We start from the raw sequence: 23,828 nt of genomic DNA, 5'->3' as shown, positions 1-23,828 counted from the left end.
AAAAGCTGCTACAGCAGGTAATCGCTATAATCAGGAAAGTAAAAAAAAAAAAAATATTGAAACGCCTATTATTTTTGGTGAATTATTCACAACGTAGAAATAACAAACAATTAACCCTGAAGTAGTTTTAAAAATCACATTCATATTAATTTTGAAAAAAATTTTAATATAACATCTGAAGTCGTGTAAGAACAATTTAAATTTAAAATTCAATAAGTATTAATTTTGTAAAGACGTAACTCTAGATTAACCTATTGTAACAAAAATCCTGAATTATGAAGCGATGTTAATTACGCGTATATAGAATTAGTGGCTGTAAGCAATATTAGAATTAGGCAGTAATTACAAAAATATATAAATGAACTAACAATTATTGACTGAATGAAGTGAGATCCTGTTTTAACATGACTTCTTGTGTTTGTGATGAAGCTGCAGCCAAATTTTCCAGTTTTAAAAAGAATAATCAGTAAGGCTCTTTGCTGTTTGATGAAATATGTTCATCATGATTCTTCAGAAAATTTTCAATTTCAAAATGGTGGCTGTTGTTTTTCTTAGGTAAGGTGTGATGTAGTGATAATATTGCAATTGATTATTGAATAAGGTGTTAGAATCAAACAAAAGGTAATTTGTTACGTTTTGTCAGGTAAATAAAAGCTCATTCATACAAAAGTTGCACACCAAAGAATACAATATGTTAGGTCAAGTAATTTCTACAGAAATGTAAACTTGGTTTATAAAAATGAAAACCGTTGAGATTGGAATTAAAATTGTACTTAAACTACTCATTATAATGGCTATATTATTAACTTATGGTAAATATTATATCTACATACCATGAATGACACGGTAGATAGGTAGAAATGGGATAACCTCTGAAAAAAAAAAAACATGCATAAATATTAATATGAATCATGATAAATGAAATATGACGTTTTTTTTTTTATTAATTGATAAAATTAATTTATTACAATTAAATGGGAAAGATGAAGTTAAAAGTATTGTTTGCATGGCATTTCTCCCGCCACCACCCAATTCGGTCGCCCTACAGCATAAGACCGAATGTCTGTGCCACAAACGGCTACTGAGCTTCGAATCAGTTTTGCGACCTGTGCCCTAACTAGCTGCTAGAGCTAACCTAATTGCGTGTGCGAACTAAGTGTGGTATCCCACCGCTCAAGTTCATATATTCTAAAATGGGTAGGCTCACCCTGTTAACTACTAAAATATATATGATATTCAATAAATTAAATTTGTCTCATCAAGACAGCAATTCGCTGCCACGCTTAGGTCCCTGAATGCCAGCATGTACCTGTCCACCAATATTAAAGCTCTTGGATCTTTAATTGACTGATAGCCAGCCATAACTCTCTTGTAGCTTACCACAGCAGCGAGGTCGGAGTCATTCCTTGAATAAACTATTGATGCGGGTTAATAAAGCAACGGCATCAAGAAACACCCACACGGCCCCACAATACGGCTCACGCCACATTGACTTGCCGCTTATGAGTGGCCAATTTTCCCCTTGACCTCTAAGTTCCAGGGTAGTCTGAATTCTGGCTCCCCTAAGAACTGGGCAGTCGAACATCATCTGTTCGTTTGCACAGACGCACAGCTCATCATCTGTCTGGCGGAACCAAAACAAATATTAGTTCAAGTTTGCGTGGTTGGAGAGCACCTGGGCACCCGTTGCCCTATAAAACGAAGGAGAGGCGTACCATCGTCCCAAGTCCTGTATAAATCTATACAAGGTCCTTCCCTTAGTCGTGGTGTGCCATTCTTTCTGTCATGCAGCCATCGCAAGGCTCAAGATACCTTCTTCGCAGGCTGGAGATGGGCAACTGAACGAAATTTAGAATCGGTGCATTGTTGTCACAGTTCCGCCCCGGTACAGATCGGGCTCGAAACCGCATCCTATATACTTCGGCCTCTCTGCCTCTTCGCGATTCAACACGGCCGCCAGAACTTTCACCGATTTTTTAAATCGATTGGGAGAGCCTTTTCCAATACGGTGGTAGCCTAGCAGAAGGTTGTTTTAAAACACCAGTGTATCCTATTAAGGCTCTGCCCTGGGCCCTCCTGAAATTCCTGTATAAGTGGTCTTTTCTGTTCAATCTATGCGCCCAAACGGACGCAGCATAAGAAGCCATACACTTGAAGACAACCCCGTACACCATGTGAAATGACGACAGTCCGAGCAATCTTCCTAAGCTTGTGCATCACAGCGATGGCCTCCGCCGCTACTGGCCTAATGTGGTTGCTAAAACAGCAACTTCTCATCAAACAAAACACCTACGTACTTATGAAACTTAACTTGGCTGATCACAAAGCCCTTATATCTATTGTAGGTGTTACGACTGTACAATAATTTGTCTGCACCCTTGAGAAGCATATACTTCATCTTGGCAACAGAAACCTTTAAATTTTGGTTGTAAATCCAGCCCTTACCATGAACTAACAGGAGTGAGTCACCGGCGAAAGCCTGGGCCGTGACCCCCTATGGGAATGTCAGTCCCAAAAATCTATTGAGTTAGTCGCGCAAGTTCTGCAAGTCAGGGGCAGTTCTGCGAGGAGTTATGATTATGTATTATGTCATGTACTTTGTAATCAAAATAATTTTCATTCATACTACTTCTCTGACGTAAAACTACGTATCACTTTGAGTACTCCTCGGGGTACGCGTACGCCTTTTTGGTGACCACTGTGCTACAGATTCAATTTATTGCTAATTATCAATCGTTGATAATTTTTTCGTCTTTTATTACCACGTAGGATCACTGTAGTCAGACCATTAACCAAGTCATTTCAAAGCGACAGTTCAGGCCTTGTTGTCCTTCCATACTTTTTCATACGTTCAGATGTGCCCTTTCTGATGTTGCAAAAATTCGTTTTGTGAGTTTCCTTCTTGTGAGTGTAAAGTGATTACTTTTGTCGTTGATTTTTTCGTTTAATTCTATCTTATCTGTGGTGTCTTCTGTTGTAAGGGTAATTTCCTTCACTTTTACTCTCTTTATTTCTCTGATTTATATGCACATCCTGTCTTGGTGTTCTCAAGTAGAAATTGTACTGTATCAGCTGTTTCAGAAGTCTCGAATCTTCATTCATACGAAATGTTGAATGAATCATAGCCTTCTCTTACACATGGGTAGTACGTTTTCGTACACGACAATGTTGAGCATGATCCACCACTGCTCATCTTTCTGGTTCTTTTTGTTGTTCCAGTTTTCTCTAATTCTTCTTTCGATTTTTCGGAGCTGTTGATTTGTGATGTTCGATTAGGTGGAAGCGTGTTTCTGTTGTACATGTGACTTTCGATTTTATAACTGTGTGTCTTATTTTTGCATTTATGGATTCACATTTTTTTCTGTAGATTAGTTTTTGTGCTATATCTAGTGTTAAGTGTTGAAGTTTTTCGTTAGTTATTTATTTCTACGAGCTATTTAAATTCGGTTACCGTTTTTGTTTTATTACCATTTATGTTTACTTCTTTCAATTGTTTTGGTTTTTGGGACATAACTTCGGTGTTTTCGAATGGTATTTTGAGGACAATTTTATTGGCAATTTGAAGTTCTAATATCTGTGCTTTAATTTCATTGATGTCGTTGGCTAGCACTGCCAGTTGTTGGCAAAACCAAAGCAGTATATTTTTATATTTATATAGCTGTTGATGACGGACGATTTTTGCTGATTTTCCTGCATGTTTTGACATCTCTAAAAAGATCTGATCTTCTCCAACCGCTTTCTAATTCTTCATTTCACCTAGTGCTTGGTAAACTTCTTTTATTATGGAAGGGTTAATGTTTTCCGGTGGTGTTTTTATTATTGTAATGCTGGTGTGAAAGTTTAGGAGTTCTGTCGGTTCTTCGCAATTTAGGAGTGTGTTGAAATATTTAGCTAGGTTTTCCGCCTTGTTTTTGATGTTATGGGCCAGATTATGGTTTTCATCCTTCATTAGTAGTGTTGGGAAATTGTATTTATGGAGCTGTTTTTTGAAGGTTTTTGCTCGTCTATTGATTTCATTTTCTACTGATTTCAGTGTGTCTTTATGGTGGTCTTTCTATTTTCCATAGTGTTTTGGTGGTTTATTTTCTTTGTTTCTGATTTTTGGGATTGGTGTAATAATAGTCATGCTTGATGTCTGTTCTCCACAGTCCACAATGTTATAGCATTTGCTGTTCCACCAATGAGCTTTTTGTGGGGTTTTAATACGGCCAGATTTTTTACTATTTGTTTAAGGTTATTGACCTTTTTAAGATTTAAAATTAAGTATTTTAAATTATTCTGTTAGTGAGCTTTTAAGTAATATTTAAAAAGATTAAAAACCCCTGAACGTAGTACATCTTTCTTTTTAAAATTTAGAAATGAAATAATGTTTTTGAATTATTTTCATTCATTAACCTCTTCTGTAAAGTTTAATCACCTTATACTTTATATTTAATTTTCTGTTTGTTATTTTTAAGTAGTAAAATGTACTTAAATGACCAACATTTTTTATTTTATAATTAATTGTGTATTTTGTGATGCTGCTCCGATCAAGGTTTAACTACGATTCCCCTTGATTCATCCAGCAAAATAATTGAGCAATGCTTTGTTAATCTACAAATTAACATACTTTCTTATTCCTAACGTGATCTGCGTTATGCATTATTATTACACACTACAGAAAAAAAAATGTATTTATTCTTTAGTGATACTTTGACTACCGACATCAGGTGTGCATGTCTTTTGTAGAAAAAAATTTCTTCTTGTCAAAGTATTTTCTTTGTATTTTTCTTTAATTTGATCGTTATTCAAACAAAAATAATTCAATGAAGTACAACCTAATCATAATGAACGTGAATAATATCACTGATACACAGTAGAACGCTAACATAATACGTGTGTTATTTCTGCTAAACGGATTATACAATTAATTCAGCAGTGGTAGCCATAGTTCTGATGCGAATGTGCTCACATCATGCTGTACGCACTGAGAATTAGCGCGCGCGCACACTCATATTCACAAACACAATCTTATTCAATATGAAGACATTTCAATAAATTTTAAATTGAACTTACGTAATGATTTCATTCGGAACATCATGTGGAATCCTGAAATCATAATAATTTGTTTACTATCAGTCAATTTATTTAATAAAATGAATTTTTGTGACATTTTTAATAGTAAATATATAAATAATTGTTAAAACTGTTATACAACAAATAATTTTATTATATACTTATATAATTTATCTGTACAAAGCAATTAATTGAATTTGAAAAAAACAAAAAACTTTAAAAAAATTTAAAAAACTGCAATCTCTTTAATAATTTCTAAGCCTGACTAAAAATCAAGTATCAAATGCGTTATTTTAAGTTTCTCTTAATAACATACAAACCAATCGGTTTAATATTCATTCCAGAAATTAGTGAGAGAGAGTAAACAAGAAAATCATTTTTAATTCCTTGTACGAAGTAAAGGAAATATTGTGATCACGAAAAACTTTGGTTTTCAGATTTCATCGGAAATATTCATTTTAACCATATCTGAATCCATTTTGACTAGTTTCGGCAAGGGAAAGCACATCGGTCGCATCCGACTTTATATTTTAACTTTTTTTTAATTTAAATATATTGATTTATTAATAATTATTAACTTCTGATTGTAAAAAAAAAAACATTTTACAATCAATAACAATAAAAAAAAAAAATAAAAAAAAAATGAAAATATCAGAAGTTATTAATGAAATGAAGTTTTTTATAGTTTTCATTTTTTAAAAATGTGTATATGTAATTTCAAGGAAATCATTTGGTGTCTACATTAGTTTTTTTTTGTTTTTTATAAAAAAGGATAAATTGTTGTTTAAAATGTGTGATCATTATCATTATAAGAAATTAATTATCGTATATCATCATCATCATCATATGGAAAGTCAACATTTAAACTATGGACTTCTGAAGCAATAACCAAACTAAATTTTTTAATCTCTAGTAACTTACTGACCATAATTTCAAGGATGACTGAGAATATTTGGAAATGAATTATAAAAAATATTTTGGTTATAAAATCTGGTACGGTTTGTCATTTTAAAAGTTTATGGTTTCAAATAATTTTCGGACTTTATGGTTTATGGTTTTAATTGTCAAACTTAATAGATAAAACCATAGCAAATAATAACTCATTTTCCATTGCTACACATGAAAACACATAGAAGGGGAAAATATTTACATAAAAAAATATAAGGTGAAATAAATAAAAATAAAATTCTTATCTAATTTTAATAGAAACAGGATGTTGATTCGACTAAACTAAAAAAAAAATTCTGTAACGTTTAACGTTCAATTTAATTCACATTTAATTTTGCAAAATCGATGGTACAGTGATGTATTATACAACTAAATGTAGGGGCGCTAGAGTACCATTTCAAATTTCAAAAAATGCTTCTGGTGATGGTGCTGAACATTTTGTGCTTGTTTAAATAAATTTCAAATTAAAAAATTTTTTAAAAATTGTTAAATGATGAATGCCATCCTTATCGTTAGTTTTTGTTAAATGTTTCAATCACTCAACTTCTACAGTGATATGCAATGGTAGAGAGAAGTTAATGGAATCCGTATTAAGCAACTACAATGAAATATCGATGTACTATTTTGGCTCGGTATCAAAACATGAATATGCAGTGTCAACCTTTAAGCACATCTCAATCACACAAAGCAATAACCTGAGCTTTATTTATAGATAGTTCCATAAAGTTATCATCTAATCTGTTTGGTGGACTTAAGGAAATTCGATTATAATAAAAAGCTATTGAAATGTATAAGGGTAGATCGATAAGCGAACGAAAGGTTTCACGTCTGAGAAAAAAAAAGTTTATATATACACTCCAATTCTCAAATTGGAGTGTATATATCGCAGATTGAACGAAATTGGTAATTAAGTTAATTGTTTGAATTCCGTAAATGAAATTCTTGTTCGTATTTCATCCACGTCGTACATCATGATGTAAAAAAAAATATAAAACTTACTCACGTTTTAGTAATATCGATTCCTGATATTAGAGATTTTTTTTCACTGAAAGAAAGAAAGTGTATTTAATTGTTAAAATATAATTTCAAATATATTATTTATTTATAAATAATATTTAATACATAATGCAAAAATTGTGTATATTTTATGAAGTATTAAATTAAATAATTTTTAAATGATGGCGAGATACAAGGTGTGTATCCATTGCTCTTTTGTGCTACGTAAAATATAAATTGAATAAACGAAAACTGTTATAGTAATTTTTTCTCATGTTTTACATATATATTTTTTTGAAGTTTCCAATCTTTAAGCGATGGAAAGATGAAAAATTCTTACATTTCAATTATTCTTTAACCTTATACTCACGATCTCAAGTACAATCCCATTTTCCACTTCCAAATTAATTAATTAATGAAAGTAAAACATCAGAACGAAAACCAATTTAGTACGGTCAGTGTGTATATATATATATATGTATATACACGAGGTCTGAGACCAGTTTTTTTGGCAGCCAAAGTGGCAACACTGTAAATTTACTAGTAAATAGACGGTTATATAAACTGAAATATATGAACCTAAAGTTAACCCACCGCATGGGCAGTGTTTAAGAGAAATCAAGACCTACTCCATCACTGTCACTTTCTATTTTCTTCAGTACTGATAAAAAGTGGTTGAGTAGACAGTGAAGTTACAAAAAAAAAATAAATATTTTAATGCTCCTAAAAACTACGAATTTCGCATATTATAAAAGAGATGATAACAGCTGACGGACGGGTGTACATTAATGAGTTCCTCTCGCAACACTGTCGAAACTTTCAACGGTATCAAAGGAACAGTTTTAAAGACGCCAAGTTCAAATTGGAAAAATTTACATTAGGAAATAGAACGTTCAAGAAGTTGGAGGTTATCAAATTTAAGGGATTTGGAAACTCAGAGACGTACCCGCAAATCTGACCACAAGAGGTTCGTCTGCCTCAGTTGATGTGATTTTGAACTGTAATGTTGTTTAGAGTGTTATTCTATAAAATTTTATGACTTTTGGATTAATTTATCTGGGTGATACCGCGGATGATTACCTTCGTATAAGAGACGGCTATTTTGTTACGATCCACATTTTAGGTAAGCACGATATAAAATTGTAGATAATTTTCACGTAAACATTCTTACCAATAATAAGTAAGAACATAAATGAATTTATTTATCATTTTCGTCATTTTTTCGACTTTTTGAAAATATAATTTTAATAGAAACTAAGGTAACTTTTTATATGCTTTTTCATTAGTTTAGCCGGCTTACAAAGTCATAACCAAATGCTGCAAACTTAATAAACGCGATGGTCGTGTATCTTTGTCAAAAATAATCTATATTTTACATCGTTTCTCGTGAACTGTTATTGGAACGTAACGAACAAAGCATTAAAAAAAATTTGATGACTGGGATTAGTTACAACCGATTGCGATCTATATATCGTCTATCGAAAGTGACGTAAATTTATTTCTCGTTAATTTAGATAATAACATAGCAAGTTAACTAGGAATACCAGCTTACTACTGGTTGGCGATATTATCATTGATATTAAAAGCTAACGTTATTTTAATTTATGAATACATAAAAGTTAAGAGCAAAACTGTGTTGCAATCATATATTATCGTTATAAGAATTTTAGTAAAAAATACGGAGAGTTGCTCGCGCGCGCGGTGTATGAAAAGATATTTTATAAAATATTTATGAGAATAATTTAAATATGACACTTTTCAAGATCACTGTAACTGATCGCTTTTCCAATCGATTTCCCCGTTGGTTATGACAACAATCACAATACAGATATAATGTTAAAAAACTTAAGTCTGTTACAATAATTTTTGATTGAACAAAATTGTGAAATTCTGCGTAGTCGTAAAGATATTCGGCGGTAATTTATTGGCTATTTTTGTATTCATATTACCAAATTATATCGAACTTTGGAGACGGCTGCTTAGGCTATCCACTAAAAAAGGCCTTTTGAATCCTGAATTTCATAAAGTGTCATTAACTGAAATATTTCTGGAACGGAATATTTAGTAAACTAAGAAGGAATTTTTCAATACTATTTTTAAAAATTAATATAAACATATCAAGAATATTATTACCGAAAAAGAATAATAAAAAAAAGAAAAAAAAAACAAAACATCAATCGATAAACAAAAGGAAATTTAAGTTAAAATTAAGTTCAATATTTTCTACATCGTAATAAGAACTGCATCATAGTTGTTGCCACGGTGATCGACGATGATCGTTACACGACAGTGAGAGAAGTCGAAAATTTAACCGGCATGAAAAAAAAACTACAGTACACCACATATTAAACGAACATTTTGAAAAAAGGACGTAGGGCGATGAGTTCCATATCTACTGAAGGAGCAGCAGAAATCGACCTAATCAGTTATTATGAAAGAGATGGCGAGCAGTTCCAGAATCGATTAATGACTACTGATGGACGTTGTTTTGCACTTGAACTGAAGTAGCAAAGCAGTGTTTGGAAGAGTCAACGTTCTTCGAGACTAAAGAAATGTCGTCTCATTTGAAGCAAATGACGATTTTTTTCTTACGGTAAGCAGGGTATTATTGCTACGGAGAGAATCAACTTGTATTAATATGACTGCTACTTACTACAGAATCCTTATCAGAAGATTTTACTACCGAAAGTTTGAAAACTACATGCAAAAAAAATCGATAGTGATGTTTCTGTATCGCATGACAAAGCGTCGCTACATATTGCAAGTTCTATCGTTGATATTTTCGTCGATTTCAATGGTGAACTTTTTGCCATTCACCGTACTGTCCTGATTTGCCCCCTCCGGATTTCGATCTCGTTCCTAAGCTGAAAGAAGCTCCTAGGTATACGTTTAAGAGTTTGAAAATTTTTCGGCTGCCGCGACCCAGTAAATTCGACACTTCAACAAAGTTTCGTTCGAGAGAAATCCAAAAGATGCTAAACCGTTGGCTAGCATGCATTTATACGAGGGGGGATTATATTGAACAGCGGTAAATTTCATTTGCATTTAAAATGCTCCTAAAAATGGTGTAAGTTAAGGTAGTAGTTTTTACAATTTTCTTTTATATTCAAACATTTCATAAATTGGGGAATAATATGTACCAACCGACTCAAAAAATAATTTACTACAATCTGTCAGAGAAAATGTTGTTTCCAAATATGTTTTCTCTCAGACAAAAAAATTTGTACTCGTAATTTGTACTTTTTAATGTTTACGGATTAAGATTTGTAAAATCCTGATCAATATATTATTACAGATATTTATCTCTACTTTACTGAAATGCTGGCTACATTCAAGCAAACAATAAGAAGTATTGGCAGAGTATTCAAATGTATAGATTTTATCGTATCAGATTTTGCTACAATATTTTATATTCAAATAAAATTTTTTAATATTTTTGATTACTTACGTATTTATTATTCCTTTTTTGATCCTGAAAAATAATATTAACATTAATTTAGTATAGTATTATTGGAATTTATAATCTTTTTTTTTTGTTATTAAGTAATACTTTCTTTTTGTTTTTGATCCGTACTATATGACACTGTATTAAATATAGGTTGGCAAAAATAATAAAAATGATTATTTCAAGAGAGATTTAAGAATCCTCTGTCGATGACTATTCTAATCGAAAAGAGGCTCGTGTCGGTAATGTGACAAAAACAATATTTTATTGATTGCCTTTTTTATTTTAAAGATTACAAAGAATGGACTTATCTCGAATGAGTTTTTCGATAGATGCATGCATATCGATAAAATTACGTAACTTTTATCCATCGGATTCTTACGAGATTATAACCTGGTGGATCATATCAGTGTTGCACCGCTTGTAGAAACTACGGCTTAATTCTTTTCATCATTCGATATTTTAATACAAAATAAAACGAATGTAGTATTGAAATCTCCATTATTATGACTTAAATTTTACAATCTGGGGACGATAATTTCTTATTCTGTCTTCGACCTGTTATTTACAGTATGTGGTAAAACAGACAAAAAAAAAGACAATGATGGGTGGCAAGACACATATTTTACGTAAAGATAGACAGGATCCGAAACATATTTATTCTACAATTTATTCTATAGACGTATAAAAATTATATGTCCCAGGCGATTATATCGCTTTATATCAAAATAAGGGAAGAAAAACCCTTACCAATTGGTAAGGGTTTTTCTTCCAAATCCATTGCATGCATAACCTTTTCTATGAACATTATCAATATAATAATTGGTGTTAATTTTCATTTACTAAGGCAATATCATTTTGCTATTAATATATTTCTATTCAGGTCAAAGATTGTAACCAATTATAAACTACACTTTTTAACAATTCATATTCAAATAACATATACTACACTGTATGCACAAAGTTCAATCACCAGAAAAATGAATGTTCTTTCTGGGCTAGAATAATTAGAATTTTTTTTTTTAAATATGCAGCCGATATTAAGGTGCAGGTGATATTAAGGTAAATATCCAAATTAAGGTGTAAATTCTGAAGTTTGGTTGCAAATTTCTTTATTTCAACATTATAATATATTTTATATTAAAATCTATATATGTATATATATATATATGTATATATATATGTATATATATATATATATATATATATATATGTGTGTGTGTGTGTGTGTGTGTGTGTGTGTGTGTGTAGTGGGCTAAAAATCAGTATCATTTTTAATAGGAGAGATTATTTTTGAATTTTATATAATGAACTGTTTTTCAATTCATTTATATATAACTAAATTGATTATATTGCGTTTTATGTACAGCAAACAAGAATCTGTTTTTCTTCGATAACGGTGGAACATAATAGGATACTACTGAAATCCGTGAAGAATCTCGGGCGACATTTCCTAATCCTCTACTATCGACTAGTCAACATCGGCAAAACCTGAGATAAAATTTGAAAATATTCGCATGAAACTAGCTACAAGATTATTTAATATCTTGTTTGCAGCAAGATGGGATCCTTCTCATTGTGTTCTTAGTAAATGTTTATCTCGATGAAAAATTTCCTGAACGGCAGGAAACAAACACCGCGTTCATGTTTTTTAATCCCTTGCATATTTTCAACGCGCAGAAATGTTAACATATTGTTTCTTCAAATCAAATCGACCGGAACTAAACACCTCAAACTGTGGAGTTTATAAAACTGGACAGAAATTTATATTAGAAAATGTATAATTCAGCGGTTAAATGGTGGCACGAATTAATAAGAACAGAATTACTACACAGTAATATAAATTATATAAGGTACCGACATTTGTTTTGCTTAAATTTGTTATATTATTAGTGATCGGGGAGACTGACTTTTAGCCCACCTCTATATCTATGACATTCATCGCAAAAATAATATTTTCTTACAAAATTTTATCCGGGATTACATCAAGAAGCTTAAGAAGAGTCGGTAATACTGTTTTGCTTTCTCGGGTTTCATCTTCAAAAATTTTTAATTGAATTCTGTAGAATAAAATGAACACAAAGAAAACTATTAATTAAAAATATATTATATTCAATTTGTTTTTATTTAGATATTAGAATTATAAAAAAAACATTGTGTTATTAACACTTCTTTCTAATCGATACAAATAAGTGCAATTAGCAAATTTACTGATATTTTATAAAATTGTAGCATATTTTTTCTTAAATTTTGTAATATACTAAATAAAAATCATAACCAATTAAAAAAAAAAAATGTTAATAATACAAATATAATATTTGATTATGGGTTTGTACTCTTATTATTAATAATAATTAAAAGCTGATGAAAAGTTTAATTAAAACTCAAATTGTAATCTTTAACTGAGATAGCAATTTTGAGATTATTCCCAAAATTTGTATCACCGCCGGTTGCAAATAGATCTTACAATTGTAGCAGTTTTCTAAGTAGAAGTGGAGTAATGTACTAATAAGTTAAGCTTTGTTATACGCTTTCAATTCTATTTCTTATTTTGAAATGCACTTCCTCCTTTATTTTCTTTCCAGCACCAAGCAGTTCAATTTTCTGCTTCGACAATTTAAGGCAAAATAAGAGTTTAATTTTTTTTTTAATTTCTGTTTTCCGTTTTTTTTTTTAATATTATACATTTATGACAAGTAGTATAAAATCAATAGAAATTCAAATGTTATTAATGAAATTATAAAAAAGAACAGTTAACTAATTTGACTGAATTAAAAATTAAAGTAGGGTGATCATAAAGTCTTTTCACGATTACAAAAATTCATTACAAAAAAACTATTATGATACAGCTGTGCAGTTTGTGACAAAAAAAAAGAAAACATTATCCTGTTTTTTATTATTTCAATAAACTTGAACGTGTGCGCCTTTTTCGCTCGTAGAATGTCCTACCGATAATAAATTTCACGCCGTATGTGGTCAACACTAGCATTTCTTGGGTAACACTAGCAACAGATTCTGTTATTCTCCGTCTCAATGCGTCCAGATCCGGACGGGGCTTTGTCCAATGTAAAAACAAAATATTTCAATGATATTAAAGGCAAATTATCACTAGGTCTTACATATTAAATTTGATTCCTTATTCATTTAATTTGTAAAAGTGTCAATATGAATCGTTAAGACGCATTACTTAGGGAATTTTTGTGAATTATTTCACACCAGACTGAGAGGGATTGTTTGAAACTAGCCTATGGAATGGTATGTCCAACCGTAGACGTTTTTTCTCGTTTATTACGTTTGGTCACATGCCTGATGCTTCTTGGGCCTGTCAACGAATTTTTCAGTCTAACAACATCTAATGTAAGTGTACTGCTCTTGGGAGCAGAAATTAAGATGTCAATTTATCACCTATAATTAAGTGTTACAGTGACATTACGGTGGGTAGTGATTAAATACTTGATTAGGGGTTATCAGACAGTATCCACACTTCAACGTATTTTATATTTTAACATAGCAGAGATATTAAATTACCGAAATAAAATTATCGCTAACTAATATTATAATGAGTTAAGTCCCTAGAAAAAGAATCAAGGTTTTTATCGGGGACCCACTGATAATGTAGTGAGAGAAATACAAGTTAACTGATAATTCATAACCATGGACTCAGCTAACTGAACTTCAGTGGGCAGTGAGTAGTTTTGGTTAAACTGGACTAAAATGAGAACTGTAGCCTCATTATATAAATTGACAGCTATTCAGAGTAATGTTGATCGTGTGTTTTGTGAGGGGGGGGGGGTGCGACCGGAACGTTACTAGGCGGGAGTCTTCCCTACGGGGTTGGGATGTTCAGAAGTGTTGAGTGGTTCTCATCCATATGCACTAAACATAAGACTGCTCTATATTTTGATTTGTCTTGTATTCCTTGGTCATAATATTTTGTTGTCGTGCAGCACAAAATGTCTGATGAACGTACGTCTGTTTTTCTATCGATTACTAAATTTACAATTTTAATCCTGTCTTTTTATGAAATCAAAGAGATGAGTTAAAAAATGCTAATCTTTTGTAAACGATATAATGTTTGTAAACCTAAGGAGTTCTTAAGATCTGTATTTTAGAAAAGTAAATTGTACTGGTACTTACACATTGTTTTCATAATATTTACTGCAAAACAAACAAAATATTTAAAAACAAATACTTGACAAAAATGAATAAATAAACAAATTTATAACAGGTCTCAATAATAACTATGAGGGTACAATTAATATTTTATGAAAATATTCTTGTTTAATTCCAGTTTTTTTTTTAATAAAAAAACCGATGAACTTATGGTCACACTAATACCCGAAGACAAAGTTTTGTGATCTTGTAAATCAGCACCATCACAAAGTCATAGGAATGAAAGCGGTATCGTGCAGTTGTAATTTACATAATTAAATTGCTCAGATGGATTATCTTACAATAATTGTATATATGTAGAGTGTGTTTTGTGATATTTGAGGTGAACAATATTCAAATCGGTGATCTTTTCTTCAAATTTTACTGAATTTATAAATTTTTAAAATGTTATCATATAAAAAGAAGTTACATTTATAATAAAATTTTCAACAAAATCACGTGTAACGTTAAAATAAAATGAGCAGATTCTAATAAAGTTGCTAAAATTCTATATTAATGCATTTTCATTGTGTTTGTACCACCAGATTTTATCCATAAATCAGAATTTTAAGTTGCATTATATTTTATGAATCAAATGTTATCAAACAAACTAAAGTTAATAGTTGAAAATCATTTTAATTTCACCGACTAGAAATATGCTTTTGTTGTATTTTTAATTTTATAAAAATGATCGTGATTGATCCATTAAAATATATAAATAAATTTAAAAAAACATTTTAGCTTTAATGAATACTCTATTATTTGATAGCGTACTTCAGATTTCAAAAATCACCAAATAAATAAAAAAAAATCAGTGAGAAAAAAAATTTGAAAGTTTTTCTTCGTGTTAGATTAAGCGCACGGGGCAAACGAAATTTAATCAGTGAACTCGTTTAAAAGCTTATGACTTTAGATTTAATTTCTTTTTTTCTGTCTTTCAATTGAAAGCTTTGTTTTAGTTGTTATATTTTTATAATTAATATGCTGTCACTATTGTTTTATATATATATATATATATGTATATACAATTGTAATTTTTTTGAAAGCAATTTTTTTTTATATGATTAAATTAGCCATTACCACTCGGACACTTTCTTATTGAATCACTTCTCACCTCGATTCCTAACCGCGATTTCATTGAAATTTTTATTAATCGATTACGTCGTTGGCAACTCACGCAAAAATCTACGCAATAAATTTGGAATTAATTGTCGAAGGATTATTTAAATCAATCGCCACAACTTAACAAATGGAATACTCCTAAGAGGAACATCTGTAAAGGAGACTTAGTATTAATATTAGATGAAAATACCTCTCTTTTACAGTGGAAAAGGCCTTATAGTAAAAACATTTATAGAATCAGATAATTTAGTACGTGTTGTGGACGTCATAAAGTCATTTGGGACACTTCGGACCAATACACAAACTGTATTCGTTACTAATGTTAAAGAACTGAAAAAGACCTTATATCCAAGTTAGTTATTTAATCGAGATATATTTTCAAACATGGAGTCTATTTATTTAAGATATTTATTTAATCACTTATTCGATGAATTTACTTGTTCAAGTAGATTTGCTTCTTCAAGTTATTTTCTTATTCTAGGCACTTAAATAATTCAAGGATTATTTATTCAAAGAACTTATTCAATTCAAGATTTATCCATTTAAGTGTTATTTCTTTTCATTACACAAGTACCGATAAAAATTCATAAAAAGTGAGATTTTTAGGCGGACAGTACGTTCAGAGGTGAAATAAAGTAATGATTTCTTTTTTATCTTGTAAAGAATCCTGTGTTCCTATAATTTCTTATTATTCTTTAAGGTGTTATTCTTTATTTCGTCAGTCTTGAACGGTTTATAAAACGAGAAACATGTCTTGTCTTTATTAGGGTCTTAAAAGTTAACCTATCTAAAGTTTTGAATAATGTATCAAATCTTTACTAGTAAAAATTTAAATGGTGCACGGACTCTAAAATATTAAAATAAAATGTTTTTATAAAACATTATATTTAATTTAAATAAATTAATCTGAACTATAAATATTTTGTTCACTTCAATTATTTACCCGACCGGCAATTCTGCACGATTCGTTGGCTGAGCAGTTAAAATGTAGGACAATAATTGTACAAGTACATTCAGTAGAATTATATAATTTAGTAATAAGCTTAGCAATATTAAGAAGGTATTTTTTTGTTTTTCTTTATTTCGTATCTAGTACAACGAAAATACTGCTAAACATGCAGTATATACAGCCAAGAGATTCACTTTTCAATATATATACGCACACAAGATAATATAAAAATAGTTTAATGTAATTATTAAAAAAATATTATATTAAAAAAAGTACAAAAAAACATAAACAAATCTGTTATAAAACTTATAAAAAAGTAAACCAAAAAAAGGAAAGAAAGAAAAATGAGAGAAAATTGTTAAAATTACGTAACCGATAAGAAATGGATGTTTGTTTAATGACTTTGTTTAGTGATAGGATTAAAAGATGTACATTATCTATTGAGTGTCTTTGTGTGTTTCTATATGCAAAAAGGAATTTTTAAAGAAAAATATAAAAACAAACGGAAAAGTAGTAACAGCTTGAAATTTAAATTTATTGTATTTATGAGAGGAAAGAGAAGGGGGAGAAGAGAAAGGAAAAGAACCAGTTTGCTCCTATTAAAAGATAATTCTGCTAAAGCAGAAATAAGCATTATATTATAAATTATCCAATTTTAAATAAAATTATTTTATAAAGATTACTTACTGTTTTTTTAGTTTTTCAAAATTACTGTTTCCAAACCATCTGTAGATTAGAAACAAATTACTATTTTAATAAGTTAATAAAAAACAAATTTAAAAATAGAAAGACAAATTAAATCCAGAAATATCATTAAAATTCAGTTAATATTTAGGCTCTGTGCTAATTGTTATTATTCATCTATTTTCTTCATACCAATAATAATTTATAAAAATAATTTTAAGAATTTTATAAATTTTTATAAGGCGATGAAAGGCTGGTCTCTCGTGTGGTGGAATCGATCAAGTTATTCCGGACTCAGGATCCTAAAGTTTGCTTTTGGGGGCCAATTCGGATGATGGGGCTTTACCTTTACCGGGTGGCCGAATATTTGTCACGAAAATGTTCGGGTAAGCTCCAGATCTATACGGACAAGTTGTAGTTGATTGCTGATGGGAGTCGGACCCCGGGGAAAAGGCCGGTAGAGCCCCCAATTATGACAGTGGTTATTAAGGTGGTTATTAAGGCGGATCCGTCATATGCGGACCTCCTTCGCACAGTTAAGGACACTCTTGTCACCGTGTGAGACGGACATTCTCTCCGCACGCAGGAGTCAGTGAGAGAACCTTCATATAAGAGTACACGATACGGGTGACGCTGCTGCCAAGCTTCCGCAGCAGATAATGGATAAAGTTAAAGATAAGACAGTGACGGCAGGTAGGGGCTTGGGGTGAGTGCAGCTGTTGATAAAGGACGTCGACGCTCTTACCAAGGAGAAGGAATTGGTGAATAACATGCGAAAGATCGCTGGGAACTCGTTAACGATCGATGTCCTCTCCGTGAGTTCATCATATGGAGAGGCGAACGTGGCATCGGTGGTGGTTCCGCCTCTGCTGGCTGATCAGTTGCTGAAGATTGGGGAATTCGCATCGGTTGGATATCCTGTCGAGTTTCGAAGAGGTCCGCCGAAGAGCGGTGTTACCGGTGTTAGGGAGGTAGAGCAACGGACTGGGTCCTGCAGCAAACCCGAAAAAAGGGGGCATAGCTTTAATTGTGGGGCTGAGATGCATCTTCTGAAAGACTGTCAACTACGGCTAAATCCACCTATCTAAAGCTCAAGAGCATTCACTTGAAGGACGTGACTTTAAGATCGGAAGCAAGAAATGGGCCCGTCCGCCTTTGCTTTTGGGAACGACCTAAGGTTAGGACTGCCTCATCCAGGAGGGATTGGACGATCAGGTGTTCCACTTTCGATGATTGGACGGTTACTCCCTTCGCAATTTCACGATCGTGAGGTAAAGTAAGACCATAGTCCCGGCGGGCGATCCCTCTGGGGTTCCCCATTAGAGGCGTGGCATGAAGACCGGAGTCCTGGAAGAGGAACCACCTTGGGTCCTCTCATTAGAGGCATTGCGAATGATTAAAGACCCATTCGCCGCTACCTGGGAGAAACTTATTTCCTGCCAAGGTATTTTAAGGCAATGGCACCCCTTGTAGCTGTGTTTAATTCAGTGTGTTTAGCATTCATAACCAAACTACAAAATATCAGCAGTATGTGACCCAAAAAATTATAGTCTATGTGGTAGCAGTATAAAATCCAACTCAAGGCTGACATGCTCATGAGGAACCTTAATAATAGGTTCAAATTTGTAATATGACAAGAATTACATGGCTAAAATTTGAGAAAAATTAGGTGAACTACTATTTTATCAGTTCAAATTCCTGTGACTGCAATGTACATGATTCAGTACTCAGGAAGCTTATTGATTCCAGAAGAGGAGATCTTTCTTGTGAATGTTGACTTGTCCTCACTTAGCATCATTACATTAAAGTTTTCAAAAATTTCTGTTGTATCATTTGTTGATGTTTCTAAATAACCTCTTCAACTTTAGTCTGTTGTCATTAAATGACTTGCATTATTAATAATATTTTCTGGACTGAAAGACATGATTGATCATTTTCAATTTGATTTTCTAGTCTTGTTTAAATCTGAGATGGACCTACTTTTGAGTACAATAATATATAGGTCCTTCTTATACTGTTGATTCAAATGATCTAGTTATATATATATCTTCACATGTTATATATATATTCACATATATATATATATATATCTTAACTTATTTTTGCCATCAAAGCGTGAAATTTCTTATAGAATTTTTGAATTGTAGAAAATGATATGTAGAATATGATATAATGACCTTGTCAATTAAACATTTTAAGAAAAGATAAACCAGTAAAATTCTTAATTTACTATTTTTTAAAATAACAATTAAGTAGTAAAAAATAAACAATAATTACTATAAGCAGTGTAAATTCTAGTTTAAATATATATACTCACCTGGTATTTTGTTCCATTTTCTCATATATTTCTTTTATATAACTGAAATCAATTGACAATCATTATTAATACATTTTTATTCCAATAACCTAAAATATTCAGTAATTTACTTTTAACATGATTTTGAGTACACACTGCCATCCATTAAGAAAGTAACACAGCATGCAGTATCATTACTCAAAAATAGAGAGCTGTAGTAATGTGTTCGTATACCTTTCAGGGCAATTGCTGGGGAGATACAAATTTATAAAAAAACTAAAATTTCAGTCGTGATAAATTTTAAACAGTATTGAAAATAAAGTCATTAATCATCAATCAAAAATTAGATTAAAGAGGCTTGTTTGAAAATAACATTTTGATATCATACAAGTAAGCTTAAGCTGATTTAATATAATCGACAAATGCCTCCTTTTTTGGCACGGCAATTTTTTTTCAAGACATTACGTCAATCTCTCTACATTATTTTGTAATGTAATAAATTTTGTTTCTTGGTCTCCATAGGAATAAGCAAAAATTACACATTAAATGATTTGAATCCGTGTAAAACGCTGGATCTTCAATCACCAAGGCAAAAGTAATGAAGTCTTTCTTTCTTAGGCTCCATTAAGTTTCTTTTTTCCTCCTGAAAGCAGTTTTGACTCGAAAGATAACAGTCCTTGATCATTACATTACTTCAATACTTAAATTTTTCTGAGGGAAATAGACGTACGGGAATAAGGGGAACTAAACTTATTTAACATTACATTCCTAAGCTGTTCATTCCTAGATAAAATAAACAAATCTTTTATTCTCACAGTTTCATAATATAATGTTATTATGTGCAAGTATGTAGATCAGGAACAGATTCGGAATTGAATCAACATCTGTTTGGGTCGGAAAAGGAATAACGTGATAAAATCTGTATAAAAACCGCATAATAAAATGCAAATTAATTTTAAAATAGAAATTTATGTTCTTAAAAATCATATTAATTATTTAAAAAATAAACAAATGTGATAATTTTAAATTAAATAGGTGGGATACTAAATATATAAAATAATTATAAATCACAATTAAAAATGTTGAATACGTCTTTATGTACATATTGTACTGATATGAGAAAATGTAGGGTCTTATTAAAAATATTTAATTAATCGTACTTAGAAATGCATCGAAAGAGTAACATGGTTCCTGTAAAATAAAATCTTTTAAATATGTTTTAAATAAATCGGTGACAAGATGTAAATGGTTCGGTAATTTTTTTTTACAAATGCCAAGAGAAGGATAATTAGCCATTTTATCGTAATCTTTCTTATATATATTATTGAATTACATGAAAATAGTTTGTTGTCAGGTTTAATAGAGATGGCGAAAACTTATTTATGTACACGTAAACACTCGAATACATGGAACATTTAAACACACCTTTATTGTACTGTCGGCTATTCCCGACTCGATCAGGATATTGAGATACTGACAATTGAAAATGTTTATATAATTACAATTTATTAATTTTTAAACTTAAGTAAAACAAGAAAAATCAATAACAATAATCATAATAACGACAGTATTAATAATAATAATATTAATAAGCGACAATAATAAACAACTCACAATATAAATTAGATTAATGAAAATTAATCTGCTGGCAACAGCAAACAATAACAATAATAAATTTCAATAATAAACAAATGATATAATCGTAGTAATTATAATAAAAAAAACTATTCGTTTGATAGACTACTAATGCCAGCCGAGAAGTGTAACATAATACCGGTTTTGTAGACGGATTTAAGAAGAAATCAATGATGAAATATGGGTATAATTACGTGTATGACATGATGTATGAAAGGGTTAAAAAAAAAAATTAATTTGCCTCTTTGTTGCTTTTCAAATCGTTTTTGATCCAATAGCGAATAAAAAATATAGAAAAATTATTCAATTTAAGCGTGAGTATAAAATAATAAACTTCATCGCTAGTTTATACGATCAGGCCAAATTTTTAGTAAAAATTGAGGGTAGAGAAACTGAAGCAGTAAAAATAATCAGGCATGATATCCAACGAGACTGTTTAAAATCATGCTAAAACTTACATATATCAGATGTTGGGAGTTTTTGGACTTCAATTGCGGAAACTTGAATCGATGATAGTTCCAAAACTAGTGAAAGCTAAAAAGTCTCAGCCAACTTTAGCCACGAATACAACAACTGGTGATAAAGTTTACTGATAATTAAAGCGGGTAAACGAAGCGTTTACCCGCATAAACATTTTTCAAAACTACATCGGGACACTTCATTTGGAATCAATAGGGAAATATATGAAAAAATACGGAATGAATAAGAAAAAATATTGTTCCATAAGAACTGATTTAAACGTTTAAAAACTTTTTATTATAAAGATAAAAAGATTATTTTTTGCAGGAATTATCCATATCTTGGTGTACAGTTTAATATGCCAAGCCGCTTTAGTAAACTATGTTTTATTTATCAGTAAAACAAAACCAGGGATCGGTGAAATATTAAATGTAATCTCGGTTTGTAGGAAGTGCCGGATGAAGTTATTACCATCCCTATTCTAACTTATTCTCGTCAAGTATGGATTTTTAATTACGAATACATTAACCTATTCAGCGATGAGGTAAATAGATTAAAGATCCTTAAAACGGCCAATGACAGTTCTCTATAATCGCGTTTTCAAATTTTAGTCAGGAATAGATTAATATTTTAATGAGAAAAATTTTCGAAGGAGAAATTTATTAAATTTCTTAAAAATTTTATAAATGATGAGAACAAATTTAAGGGAGATCGATCAAATTTAAATAGTTTGAAAATAAGCAATATTTATTTTCAGTCTGCAGGAAAATGAAGAATAAAGATATGAGGGTTGGAGATAGAGATTAAAGAAAAGGTGCTTTAAATCTTTCTGTTTTTTATGTAATTGATTGTGAGCTGAATGTTAGTCACGATAAAGTATGGCATATTATCATTTCTTTACAGAGATGGATTTCATGATTTAAATGTGGTTAAGTTCGGTATCTATAAAATTTTGTTAAGTAAATAATACATTTAAAAAACAATTTTGTGCGTTTAAAAAATAAATATGTGATTGAATACACTTACCTTGCATATGATTTGTAAAATGTATAAGAATTTTGACAACTGTAACAAAAAATGAATATTTTATTAATTAATGCTGATCGACCGTGATCTAACAAATGGTGATTTTATAAATGGTAGATTTAATGATCAATTACAAAATAAGCACAATAGTAAACATATTTTTGCTATTTTTATATTATTAAAATATAACTTCCATTAAAAAAAAGCGATACAGACATAATATTAAATAATGTACACGCTAATCTACAATTATATTACCATAAATAAAATTCATAATTTATTCTGGAGTGAGATGCACTATTTTCAGTAAGCTCGAGGTCAAAGTGCGATAACAGTGAAGTAGAACATTTATTCACGACAATTCAAAACGAAGAAATTTATAGGTTTCGCTATAAGCAGACCCCGAAAGTTTCAATGATTCAAAAGCATTGCAAGTACTACTGGAAATGTACACCTAGCAACACACATATTTTAACGACACTGTCTGCAATTTGGCTATCACTAGATCGTTCCGGGACAGAATAATACAGTTTGTTTTACATCTATATGCTTAAAATCTATATTTTTTTTTGTCAAAATGGATTTCCTTAATTTTGATTTAAAATTATGACTACGTTGTAATGAGGTTATTACTTTTGCCATGTAATATTTGTACACTGATAACAATAAACCCACTGAAATTTCCATTATTTCTTGTTTACATTTGCTTTTGAATTTCTTAATTGACGGAAATAATTTTTCTCATTATATTATAAGGGTTTTTTCTAAATTATCCTGTATTGCTTAAAATTTAATCGCTAATTTTTTAATTTTTCAAAATTTATTACTATAACCAAAATATAATGCCTACAAATTTACGATGTTGTTTACACTAATCTTAAAAAACAAAACGCACACTGACACCGGAGTGGAACATGGATCAAAGCTAAATATATTTATTTCAAATAATATGCTAGACTGGATCTGTAAAAACTGATTAATTTACACAAAGAATATATGTCGCTTAAAACATTTGTAATTTTTATTTAATAAATGTAAAAATGGATAATCTATTATTATTA

The 23,828-nt window shown here is 30.7% G+C and overlaps 1 protein-coding gene and 1 long non-coding RNA gene across 5 annotated transcripts in view; one reads left to right on the top strand and one right to left on the bottom strand.

The window, feature by feature from the left end:
- The window catches only part of LOC142333520 (uncharacterized), an 85,194-nt gene that overhangs the window by 41,955 nt on the left and 19,411 nt on the right, over positions 1-23,828 (top strand). The gene's annotated exons all lie outside the window — the stretch shown is intronic.
- The window catches only part of LOC142333518 (uncharacterized), a 57,046-nt gene that overhangs the window by 23,932 nt on the left and 9,286 nt on the right, over positions 1-23,828 (bottom strand). For 2 of the 4 annotated variants that reach the window (XM_075380787.1, XM_075380789.1), the window contains 9 exons: positions 22,768-22,806; positions 19,669-19,710; positions 17,355-17,393; positions 14,582-14,602; positions 12,409-12,504; positions 10,448-10,471; positions 7,007-7,048; positions 5,056-5,088; positions 834-872 (listed from right to left, as the gene is read on the bottom strand). In XM_075380787.1, the coding sequence (XP_075236902.1) occupies positions 834-872; positions 5,056-5,088; positions 7,007-7,048; positions 10,448-10,471; positions 12,409-12,504; positions 14,582-14,602; positions 17,355-17,393; positions 19,669-19,710; positions 22,768-22,806 (375 nt within the window). The remainder of the gene's footprint in view (positions 1-833; positions 873-5,055; positions 5,089-7,006; positions 7,049-10,447; positions 10,472-12,408; positions 12,505-14,581; positions 14,603-17,354; positions 17,394-19,668; positions 19,711-22,767; positions 22,807-23,828) is intronic. The other 2 variants (XM_075380788.1, XM_075380790.1) reach the window with 1 other exon arrangement.

This window comes from Lycorma delicatula, chromosome 12 (genome assembly GCF_047948215.1).
Source record: "Lycorma delicatula isolate Av1 chromosome 12, ASM4794821v1, whole genome shotgun sequence".
NCBI classification, from domain to species: Eukaryota; Metazoa; Arthropoda; class Insecta; order Hemiptera; family Fulgoridae; genus Lycorma; species Lycorma delicatula.
This window is presented reverse-complemented; position numbering and strand designations above follow the sequence as displayed.